A 13180-nucleotide genomic window follows, 5' to 3' on the forward strand; every position below is an offset into this window, starting at 1 on the left:
GTTTATTTTATGCGCGTGCTGTCAGAATGCACTTTTCCAAAATGGGATTGTTACACAACAGGACAGTTCACCCACTCTGCCCTCAAACCAAGGTACGCTGCCTGCTAATCATCTATTGGCTATAGAGCAACTTATCAATTTCAAATTATTTTCTAACAAGTTTTTTTAATTTTCTAACAACTGTTTGAATTGAGGTGTGTTCCGCCCATTTCACTGTTGAGGACAGTTTGTGTTTGAGACATTACTGAGCCAGCCCAAGAACACATTATTTCCTCCCTGGCACATTTTCCGGCTGGAGGCCACATTGCCTTCACTACTAATAATAACTTTGGACGTGTGTGCGTTCCTATCAAAGTAAGTGCCTTATTACGTTATCATTATAGTTTCTGTATATCGTGTTATTGTAGCTGCACACCGTATGTATGTATGGAGCATAATGCATTTGCTGTTTTATTCACATGTTTTCAAGTGCTGGTGACAAATCATGCATTCCGATTCTTGCATAGATTGTAATGGAAATACAATCTGTGTGTAAAATATATATTTTTTAAGGTTGTACTAATTATGAGGAGCTAATTCTAAGCTAATTGCCAGCTGTGTGGCGCCATGTTTGTTGACATCATGCATTCTGGTTGTCACGTAAATGTCTGCCAGACCAAAATGAAGTGAAGGGATGGTTCAATCGTCTTTTGAGTAAACTTCAGTTAGTGAATGATGGTAAACGACTCCCCTTCCCTTCAACATGCATACTGCAAACAGACCCAACTCATCTTGCAACCTCTTATCTTTGGTTGACATGAAAAAACAAATATGGCGGCCCGCCCAAAATACCCATTGCGTTTTATTCAATTATTTAGATCACTGGTGAGGTCACCCGTGATATGATGAATTGTAAATAGTAATTACTATTAGCTAATTACAGTTTCTGTCAGCTGAGAGTTAGCTAAATATGACCTCTTGTGTTAGGTCACTCTTTCCTCAGTTAGCGCTAGGACTAATGTAGCTGACATTTTCCGGTTTGGATGAGAATTGTGTTAGCCTTTCACATGGACGACATAACGTTGTGAAGACTGTGTTTCTGTGAAAAAAACTATGTGGCCAGCTCAAACGCTGACTGTTGTGTCAATCCTAACTGGACGCTCTAAATAAGTGTTCTAATCACAGCGGTTTGAGCGTACAATGCAGGGACCACTGTAGAATGATCACACCCGTGTGTTCGTACATGTCAAAGGGTTAAGCACTATCCCACTGCATTATCCTCATTCATTTATATACAATAACTACATACACACACACATGCACGCACGCATGCAAACACACACACACACACCCTAGCATGCACATAACCAGAACATCCCAAGTCAGTTTGTGTGTGAGAGAGAGTTGCTGATAGAGCAACAGTTTCAATGTAAAGGCAGGCGGCAGTTCATGTTGTATTTGAGAGAGAGATGGAGAGGGATGGAGAGGGATGGAGAGAGATGGAGACAGATGGAGAGAGATGGAGAGGGATGGAGAGAGATGGAGAGGGATATTTGCAAGAGGAAGGGAATCTGATTTCATTGGGCCTCAACCCGTGGGTCAGACACTTCATTCGAGATGAATAGTAAGCCCTGAGTTAGCCTGCACGGGTGCAGGTTAGTTCTGAAGGATTCGTTGCCATATAAATCTACCTGGCTAAGAGGTGAGACACTTTCATGATACAGGTTATTCCGAGTTGAACTCAGAGTTGACCGAAGTTACAAGGCCTTTAAACCAAATGTTGTGATTAGATCATAAAACTGGGAAATAATGATTATTCTAATTCCATAGTTAGAAGATAATAATGGGCGCTTTGAATACAGTCTTGTTTGACATGGCAACTAATGAAAATGCCAGAGAGAAGTTATTGTGATTGGGTAGGAACCAAAGTGTTGGTCAGTGTTTCCTAAGGGACCCTATAATCTTTGGCTACATAAAATGTTTTCTGTTAGCTACTTCATGTAGCTAACATATTCATGCTTAGCCTATTCCTCTTTGATTTAGAAGATACTGTTGCACAAACTTCACTGGTATCAGGATGTATAGCTTGCTACTTTAGACAGCTAACTAGTGATTAGCTTTAATGGCTAACAAGCCACAACTTGTTAAGAAAAGAAAACCTAGCTGTTTGCAGATGTTAGAAACACTAATAGTGTAATTATAGAACTCTTGTAGGTTTATATTAACAAGCAGAGTGGAAGCAGCATCGTAGTCATTGTTGCATGTGCTGCATTGACCATGCAGACTAACTGCAAGTGTCTGGTGGCCGAGCAAAAACAAACGCGCTCCTTGAGTGACAGGGGGCGGGGCTAAGTCTGTGTGGAAAACAGAATGGAGAGAGAGAGGAGAGAGATAACTCAAGTAGAAGAGTAAACTATAGAAAAGGATGTTACGCATGGCGTATCACATTAAACAAACCAAACATTCAAATACAGTTATAGATGGTAAAGTAAAAACTCAAACCGGTCCGTGCATCATACCGGTATACATTAAAATACGGTATACCACCGAGCCCTAGATTGAATGCGCGACCCTCGGAGCCGAGTCTCGCGGCTTATGCCCATCCTCCATCCTCATCCACAAAGCCGCAATTCTACTTGATGGGAATAGTGCTACCCGTTGCCCCTAGTGGCCGGTTTTGAAGGCATCCCCTGACGTCCTGGGAACCTGGACGAACGTTGAATATCGCCTTGGATCTGGAGTGACCTGGCTGATTAGAAGAGTATTATACATTCATTTGTGGTTGCCCCGGGAAGTCGACACAGGTCCACCCTACAGCCCTCTCCCCCATCCCTCCTCCCCCTTTGCAGTGTGTTGGTAGGCCCAGGGAAGTCGACACAGGTCCACCCTACAGCCCTCTCCCCCATCCTTCCTCCTCTCTCCTTCCTCCCCCTTGCAGTGTGTTGGTAGGCCCAGGGAAGTCGACACAGGTCCACCCCTACAGCCCTCTCCCCCATCCCTCCTCCCCCTTGCAGTGTGTTGGTAGGCCCAGGGAAGTCGACACAGGTCCACCCCTACAGCCCTCTCCCCCATCCCTCCTCCCCCTTGCAGTGTGTTGGTAGGCCCAGGGAAGTCGACACAGGTCCACCCCTACAGCCCTCTCCCCCATCCTTCCTCCTCTCTCCCTCCTCCCCCTTGCAGTGTGTTGGTAGGCCCAGGGAAGTCGACACAGGTCCACCCTACAGCCCTCTCCCCCATCCCTCCTCCCCCTTGCAGTGTGTTGGTAGGCCCAGGGAAGTCGACACAGGTCCACCCCTACAGCCCTCTCCCCCATCCCTCCTCCCCCTTTGCAGTGTGTTGGTAGGCCCAGGGAAGTCGACACAGGTCCACCCCTACAGCCCTCTCCCCCATCCCTCCTCCCCCTTTGCAGTGTGTTGGTAGGCCCAGGGAAGTCGACACAGGTCCACCCTACAGCCCTCTCCCCCATCCTTCCTCCTCTCTCCTTCCTCCCCCTTGCAGTGTGTTGGTAGGCCCAGGGAGAACCCATCAACCCTGCTGGCACAGAAGAGGAGACTGGTGTATTTATCCTGATCTGTTTGGTTCATTTAACCAAACAGGTCAGGAAAAATACACGTTTCCTCTTCTGTGCCTGCAGGGTTGATGGGTTCTCCCTGGGCCTACCAACACACTGCAAGGGGGAGGAAGGAGAGAGGGGGAAGGATTAGGGAGAGGGCTGTACGGGTTGTAGGGAAACCAGGGATGAAAGTCTGGGGGGAAAGGCAGGGTAGGGAAGGCAGACAAACACACACATAGAAACAAAAACATAAACACACACACACACTCACACACACACACACACACACACACACACACACACACACACACACACACACACACACACACACACACACACACACACACACACACACACACACACACACACACACACACACACACACACACACACACACACACACACACACACACACACACATAGGGATGATTGCTATCATCCAGAAGGCGAGGTCAGTATAGGTGCATCAAAGCTGGGACCGAGAGACTGAAAAACAACTTCTATCTCAAGGCCATCACTAACATTGAGTGGTTGCTGTCAACATACTGACTCAAATCTCTGGCCACTTTAATAATTCATAATTGGGTGTAATAAATGTATCACTAGCCACTTTAAACAATGCCACTTTATATAATGTCTACACACCCTACATTACTCATCTCATATGTATATACTGTACTCTATACCATCTACTGCATCTTGCCTATGCCGCACAGCCATCGCTCATCCATATATATTATTGTTATTAATCTCTTTACACTTGTGTGTATTAGGTAGTTGTTGTCAAATTGTTAGATTACTTGTTAGATATTACTGCACTGTTGGAACTAGAAGCACAAGCATTTCACTACACTCGCATTAACATCTGCTACCCATGTGTATGTGACCAATAAAATTTGATTTGATTTAATACTCACTCTGGTTACACTCTCCAGAGGGCAGGTCACTGAGTGCACCCATAGCACATTCCCTCTTCTCCTCTCCCCTTCTCTCCCTCTCTTTCCCTCTCTCTCTCCCTCTCCCTCTCTACCTCTCTCTCTCTCTAGTAGGTCTGATGTTGTGGTTTTCTAGGGAGAAGATACAAAGTGACACTTGTCTTCCCTGGAAATCTAATCAGGGAGGGTGAGAGGTCAGGGGTTAGAGCTCTAGGGTCAGGGTTTAACGGTCAGTGATATATTATTCATTATTAATGTGAACTTTACTTTAAGGGTGAAGCCTTCAGTACAGCTAGCTTAAAATGTCCCTGCCTGCCTGCTGAAGATGTCAGTAGTGTGTGGGTGGGAACGTTCCCACCACAAAACAAATTCTGACAGCAAGGACATCACGAGGGAGGGAGGGAGGTCGGGAGGGAGGTAGGGAGGGAGGTCGGGAGGGAGGTCGGGAGGGAGGGAGGTCGGGAGGGAGGGAGGGAGGTAGGGAGAGAGGGAGGGAGGGATGAGCCTGTCTGTCCCAGTAGGCTGATGGTCTAACATGAAGACATCCTCATTAGGGAATCAGGGACTCAGTCTGTTTTCCCTCTGGACCCCAGCTTACACTTTCTACCATCTGCAGGGAACACACACACATATACACACACACACGTACGCATACACATTACGCACCCACACACATAGACACATACATACACACAGGCACACATTCAGTCACATACATACACACACACAGGCACACACAAAGTATACACTGAGTGTACACAACATTATGGACACCTGCTCTTTCTATGACATAAACTGACCAGGTGAATCCAGGTGAAAGCTATGATCCCTTATTGATGTCACTTCAATCCCTTAAATCCACTTCAATCAGTATAGATGTAGAGGAGAAGACAGGTTAAAGAGGGACAATTGAGACATGGATTATGTATGTATGCAATTCAATGGGTGAATGGGCAAGACAAAAGATTTAAGTACCTTTGAACTGGGTACAGTAGTAGGTGCCAGGCACACAGGTTTGAGTGTGTCAAGAACTGTAATGCTGCTGGGTTTTTCACGTTCAACAGTTTCCCGTATGTATCAAGAATGGTCAACCACCCAAAGGACATCCAGCCAACTTGACACAACTATGGGAACCATTGTAGTCAACATGGGCCAGCACCACTGTGGAACGCTTTTGACACCTTGTAGAGTCCATGCCCGTGAATTGAGGCTGTTCTGAGGGCAAAATCGGGTGCAACTCAATATTAGGAAGGTGTTCCTAATGTTTTGTACACTCAGTGTATGTACTGTAGTTAGTTCAAACGAAGTGTTGGAGAAATGTGTTGAGTTATTGAAGTGGCAGCGTCACAGCAGATAAACCTCTGTGACTGGAGCTATTCTGCCTTCACACTTTGAGAGAGCTACAACTCTCTCTCACTCTCTCACTCTCATACTCACTCACTCACTCACTCACTCATTCAGACACACACAGCATTTAGTATTGTGATAAAACATTTCAGCTACCCAAACATTCAGGAAGCACTTTCCTTTGATTGCTTGCTTTGCCTTGTTAAAACGAATCTCCTACAATAATATTGCTTATGGGAATCTATCATAAATATGCAAATATAATGACAAGGACTTTGCTGTGAGACAACTAGAAAAGACAATTTGGTATTGAAATAATACCTTTTGATTTGTTTAATACCTTTTTCAAGACATTTTGTTATTTCTTATGGAGGCACACAGGTGCTTATCTGAGGTGTTTTAATGTGTTGCAGCAGGAATGTTGCTCAATGTATGGCTTTAAAACACACGTGCACACACACCCACACACTATCTCTCTCTCTCACACACACACACACACACACACACTATCTCTCTCTCACACACACACCCACACACTATCTCTCTCTCCACACACACACACACACACACACTATCTCTCTCTCACACACACACACACACATATCTCTCTCTCTCTCTCTCACACACACACACACACACACACTATCTCTCTCTCTCACACACACACACACACACACTATCTCTCTCTCTCTCTCACACACACACACACACACACACACACTATCTCTCTCTCACACACACACACACACACACACACACACTATCTCTCTCTCTCTCACACACACACACACACACTATCTCTCTGTCTCTCTCTCTCTCACACACACACACACACACACACACACACACACACACAATCTCTCTCTCTCACACACACACACACACACACACACACACACGCACACACACACTTTTAAAGGTGCCTTTGAAGTGTGTGTGAGTGTTGTGAAGAGACTTTGTGTTTAGTAGAGACACTGTATCTTCACTGGAATTATATTTCTCACTTTTGCTGTTATTCTGTCTGGCGAATCTATCTGTTCATACCCCTCTACCTCTCTTTTTCACTCTCTTAACCTTCTCTCTGCCTTTTTCACCCCTCCTTCCCCTCTTTCTCTCTCTCTCTTCTTTCTGTCCCCTTCCTCCCCCTCTACCCCGCTTTCTACTCTCTCTCTGTCTGTCTCTCCTAACCTTCTCTCCCATCCCCTACCTCCCCTCCACTTCTCTGTCCTTCCTCGCTCTCTCGGTCTCTTCTATCCCTCACCTCCCCCCACCTCTCTGTCCTTCCTCTCTCTCTCTGTCTCTCCTAACCTTCTCTCCTATCCCCTGCATCCCCCACCTCTCTGTCCTTCCTCTCCCTCTCTGTCTCTCCTATCCCCTACCTCCCCTCCACTTCTCTGTCCTTCCTCGCTCTCTCTGTCTCTTCTATCCCTCACCTCCCCCTACCTCTCTGTCCTTCCTCTCTCTCTCTGTCTCTCCTATCCCTCACCTCCCCCCCACCTCTCTCTCCTTCCTCTCTCTCTCTGACTCTCCCATTCCCTGCACCCCCACCTCTCTGGCTTTCCTCTCTCTCTCTGTCTCTTTATTCCCTGTACCCCCCACCTCTCTGTCCTTTCTCTCTGTCTCTCTGTCTCTGTCTCTGTCTCTCTCTCTCTCTCTCTCTCTCTCTCTCTCTCTCTATCCCCTGCACCCCCCACCTCGCTGTCCTTCCTCTCTCTCTCTGTCTCTCCTATCACCTGCCTCCTTCCCTACTCAAATCAAATCAAATTGTATTGGTCACATACACATATTTAGCAGATGTTATTGCGGGTGTAGTTAAATGTTTGTGTTCCAAGCAGTGCAGTAGTATCTAACAATTCACAACAATACACACAAATCTAAAAGTAAAAAAATGGAATTAAGACATACATAAATATTAAGACGAACAATGTCGGAGTGGCATTGACTAAAATACAGTAGAATAGAATACAGTAATTACATATGATATCAGTTAAGCAGTATGTAAACATTATTAAAGTGGCTATCGTTCCATTATTAAAGTGACCAGTGATTCCATGTCTATGTAAATAGGGCAGCAGCCTATAAGGTGCAGGGTTGAGTAACCGGGTGGTGGCCGGCTAGTGATGGCTATTTAACAGTCTGAGGCCTTGAGATAGGAGCTGTATTTCAGTCTCTCAGTCCCAGTTTTGATGCACCTGTACTGACCTCGCCTTCTGGATGACAGAGGGGTGAACAAGCCGTGGCTCGGGTGGTTGATGTCCTTGATGATATTTTTGGCCTTCCTGTGACATCGGGTGCTGTAGGTGTACTGGAGGGCAGGCAGTGTGCCCCCGGTGATGCTGTGGGCAGACTGTACCACCCTCTGAAGACCCAGGGCCCAGGGTTCAGACCCAGGGCCCCTAGCGTAATGATGAGCTTGGAGGGTACTATGGTGTTGAAGGCTGAGCTATAGTCAATGAACAACATTCTTATATAGGTATTCCTCTTGTCCAGATGGGATAGGGCAGTGTGCAGTGTGATGGTGATTAAATCATCTATGGATCTCTCTATACCCCCTCCCCTCTCTCCCTTACCTCCCTTCTCTCTCCTCTCTACCCCCAAGTTCTGTGATAGTTAATATGTCCTACTCTACTGTGATAGAGCCTACCATGTCATCAGACTGAACTTTCATTATGTACCAAGTCAGCTCTCATTAGACCCTGTGTGTGTGTCCACCAAGGTCATGTCACTACCAGTGTCTGTGTTTACAGGATTCCTGGTCTAGTCTTAGATTACCTGTCTCTGTCAATATCAGGTCAGCCATAGCCTTGTCGCGAACCAGGCGCACGCGGGACTTTAGCGGTATGACTATGTGAGACTAGGTCAGCCATGTTATAGGTCTAGCAGGACTTGTTGCAGAATGTAAATCAGAGAATGTAAACCCTTCCAGGCTTCTCACTTCCTGGCTACCTGGATATATTTCAGGATTCACAGGATGTAGTACTAGAGTAGAGTGACTGCCTGCACCCAACAGTCGCTGTCCATTCTCCTGTGGTGCTGAACATCAGAATTCTGATTCCATCGCTGTCCACTTCCGTGGGTCTGGATTTCAGATCTCCCCTATTAGCTTGATTGATTGATTCAGCATTGAGGCTTTTACTCCTGTGGCAAGTTCACCACGTCATATCTCAGTCCAGACATGCATGTTAACATTCTGCCTTTTCATTTCCCCTGACAGAGCACGATAAGCACCGTCTATGCAAGAGCACAGAGTACATGAACCTTCACTTTAAAGTCAAGTGGTTCCACAACGAGTATGTCCGTGAACTTGCTGCCTTCAAGGACACACCCCCTGAGTATTCTCTGTAAGTAGTGTACTGCACACACACACACACACACACACACACACACACACACACACACACACACACACACACACACACACACACACACACACACACACACAGATGCCCCAAAACATGCTACCTCTCATCATTACCAATAGGGGTGGTAAGTATTTTTCAGGAGGTATGATATTTATGCCTCTAACTTTTTCACTCATCATGATTCACAATTCCTTCATAATTATCCGTAATCATGGTACATTCTATAAAAAAAAGTTTTTAAAAGGGTTCTTCGGCTATCTCCATAGGAGAACACTTTTTGTCTCCAGGTAGAACCCTTTTCTACATGGAACCCAAAAGGGTTCTACCTGGAACCAAATGTATTTTATTAGGATCCCCATTAGCTGATGCCAATGGCGACAGCTAGTCTTGTTATATTTCAAAATAATAATAATAAAACCTAACAATTTACAATAAAAGTGACTCCAAAATGATACAATACATTATTTTCCATTTGTATTCGGCAAAACATAATCCGAAACACAACTGAAACAAACTGCAAATGCATCCCACAAGTTTGTAGAGTCACGTGCCAGGAATATGGGACCAAATACTACACTTTTAATTAAATCTAATACACTGTAAGTGAAATTGTCAAATACTTATGACATGGGGGGACTAGATACATAAAGTGCTTTCATTTCTAAACAGTAAAACAGATGTGTATGAAAATACCCTCAAATAAAAGGTGACATTCTGAACTGTTGCCTCATAATAAACATTTGATCTCAAATCCAAAATGCTGGAGTTTAAAGCCAAATAAAATGTTTTAGCTTCACTCAAATAAATACACACACATTACACCAGCTGAGTGTTCTCTGTAAATACTACAGCACAGTGTCCTATCCTCGATGATGTCATGTTGTCTCCAACAGGAGCAGACATATTATTTTAATCAGCAGATAAATACAGTCAATCAATCAACCTACACAAACACACCATACATGTACAACTGAGTATTCTCTGGAAGTACTGTAATATACCCAGACAAACACACCATACATGTACAACTGAGTATTCTCTGGAAGTACTGTAATATACCCAGACAAACACACCATACATGTACAACTGAGTATTCTCTGGAAGTACTGTAATATACCCAGACAAACACACCATACATGTACAACTGAGTATTCTCTGGAAGTACTGTAATATACCCAGACAAACACACCATACATGTACAACTGAGTATTCTCTGGAAGTACTGTAATATACCCAGACAAACACACCATACATGTACAACTGAGTATTCTCTGGAAGTACTGTAATATACCCAGACAAACACACCATACATGTACAACTGAGTATTCTCTGGAAGTACTGTAATATACCCAGACAAACACACCATACATGTACAACTGAGTATTCTCTGGAAGTACTGTAATATATCCAGACAAACACACCATACATGTACAACTGAGTATTCTCTGGAAGTACTGTAATATACCCAGACAAACACACCATACATGTACAACTGAGTATTCTCTGGAAGTACTGTAATATACCCAGACAAACACACCCTACATGTACAACTGAGTATTCTCTGGAAGTACTGTAATATACCCAGACAAACACACCCTACATGTACAACTGAGTATTCTCTGGAAGTACTGTAATATACGCTGACAAACACACCATACATGTACAACTGAGTATTCTCTGGAAGTACTGTAATATACCCTGACAAACACACCATACATGTACAACTGAGTATTCTCTGGAAGTACTGTAATATACCCAGACAAACACACCATACATGTACAACTGAGTATTCTCTGGAAGTACTGTAATATACCCAGACAAACACACCCTACATGTACAACTGAGTATTCTCTGGAAGTACTGTAATATACCCTGACAAACACACCATACATGTACAACTGAGTATTCTCTGGAAGTACTGTAATATACCCAGACAAACACACCATACATGTACAACTGAGTATTCTCTGGAAGTACTGTAATATACCCAGACAAACACACCCTACATGTACAACTGAGTATTCTCTGGAAGTACTGTAATATACCCACAAAAAAAAACACACACCAAGATCAGTTTACTTCCTAAATTGATTGAATTGAAATAGAATGTAGCCCAACCCTGCCATACATGTTAAAACCCAAAGTGCTTTACAAATCAGCATTTAAAACTAGATTGAAAACATTTAAGGAGAGAATGTCATGAAGGTCAGGTAAAAGACAGGTGATTGTATTAAATCCTTAAAGATATGGAATACTGCTCTCTCAGACAACCTTGCTAGTGCCCTCACAGAGAAACACCTCCCTGTCACTGCTGGTCAAACAGCATCCAATCCATTACAGAGTGAGTTGTGAATGACAGCTCACAGTCCCACCCACCTGCTGCTGTCATTTAAACACAAAGCACCTTCAGGAGTTAAGGACACACACACACACACCGCCCACCTTATTTATGATCCCTTTCTCTTGTGGCAGATGCCCTTAATCAAGGAGCACAGCAGGGAATACACTTTTGACACACACACACTTTGAATACTATGTACAGTATACTCACTGTGTGTGTGTGTGTGTGTGTGTGTGTGTGTGTGTGTGTGTGTGTGTGTGTGTGTGTGTGTGTGTGAATGTGTCCTCCAGGTGGTTCGAGCCGTTTGTCATTCAGTGGCTGTCTGAGAATGAGGATGTTGCCATGGACTTCCTACACGGAGCTCTGGGGAGCGACAAGAAGCTTGGCGTGAGTACTCACACACTCTACTCTTTTCTCACTCGCTCACTCTCACTCGTTCACTGTCTGGTAGTCCTCTGTCTTTTCTCAGTGAGGGATGAATGAATAACAGCAGCGTTGACATACAGCACTCTGCTGCTCTGCTCACCCCAATGAAATACTGCACCATTCTGAAGTACTAAAGCTCTCTCTCTTTTCTCGCTTTCTCTCTCTCTCTCTCTCTCTCTCTCTCTCTCTCCCTATCTCTCTCTCATCTTTGTCTCGCTCGGCCAATCTATTTCTCTCCTCTCTTTCTCCCCCTTCTCTTTCTCGCTCTCCCTCCTTCTGTCTCTTTCCCTGTCTCTCTCTGTCTCACTCTCTTTCTCTTTCTCTTTCTGTAGTTCCAGCCAACGTCAGAACATGTCCTGTTCTCCTGTTCGGTGGTGGATGTGTTCACTCAGCTCAACCAGAGTTTTGAGATCATTAAGAAGCTGGAGTGCCCCAACCCACAGGCCCTGGCTCACTTCATGTGCCGCTTTGCTAAGGTCAGGCACTAACCCCCAACCTAATGTCCCTAGCTGTGTGTGTGTGTGTGTGTGTGTGTGTGTCTGTTTGACCGTGTGTATGTCCAATACTATTTCTAAGAGTGTTTTGATATTGTAACAACTCAATATTGTTCATTCCTTTTCTTGTATTTTTTCTAGACCATCAACAAAGTTCTGTTGCAATATGCTGCAATCATAACCAAGGATTTTGGCTTGTATCTGAACCAGGAGAAAGTGGTAAGTGTTCTCTGGATTCACATAATGATCATTCTGCACACAAAAAAAGATGGACCAGCCCATCTAGCATTTGCCTAAACTTCCCTATGGCCAGTCTGGTTCTGAATAGTACTATTAAATTCTATATGTATAATAATATGACTGTGTCTCTGTGACAGCCCTGCATCCTCATCAACAACATCCAGCAGCTCAGAGTTCAGCTGGAGAAGATGTTTGAGTCCATGGGAGGCAAACAGGTCTGTACTGTAGCAACCCCTTACCTTTATACATACCCCTTACCCTTTACCCCAACCCCAAGTCCATGGGAGGCAAGCAGGTCTGGATCTCTTCTTCCCCCCTCATAGCCCCATGTTCCCATACCCTCCATGGCCCTAATCCTAGTCCTACCCCATCAGACAATCCTCACCTTCCCCCTAGATCTGTCACTATCCCTCTGAAGACTGTTTTTTATTCCCCCACCCTGTTCTATTTCTCCACTCTTCTAACTCTTCTCCCTCCATCCTGTCTGGTCTTGTACGTTCTAG

At 44.6% G+C, this 13180-nt stretch overlaps 1 protein-coding gene across 2 annotated transcripts in view; it reads left to right on the forward strand.

The window, feature by feature from the left end:
- The window catches only part of LOC106592186 (protein unc-13 homolog C), a 177639-nt gene that overhangs the window by 111572 nt on the left and 52887 nt on the right, over nucleotides 1-13180 (forward strand). For both annotated transcript variants that reach the window (XM_045689345.1, XM_045689346.1), the window contains exons 20-24: nucleotides 9029-9155; nucleotides 11808-11904; nucleotides 12276-12419; nucleotides 12579-12656; nucleotides 12815-12892. In XM_045689345.1, coding sequence (XP_045545301.1) covers nucleotides 9029-9155; nucleotides 11808-11904; nucleotides 12276-12419; nucleotides 12579-12656; nucleotides 12815-12892 — 524 coding nt within the window. The remainder of the gene's footprint in view (nucleotides 1-9028; nucleotides 9156-11807; nucleotides 11905-12275; nucleotides 12420-12578; nucleotides 12657-12814; nucleotides 12893-13180) is intronic.

This window comes from Salmo salar, chromosome ssa11 (genome assembly GCF_905237065.1).
Source record: "Salmo salar chromosome ssa11, Ssal_v3.1, whole genome shotgun sequence".
In the NCBI taxonomy this organism is placed as follows: Eukaryota; Metazoa; Chordata; class Actinopteri; order Salmoniformes; family Salmonidae; genus Salmo; species Salmo salar.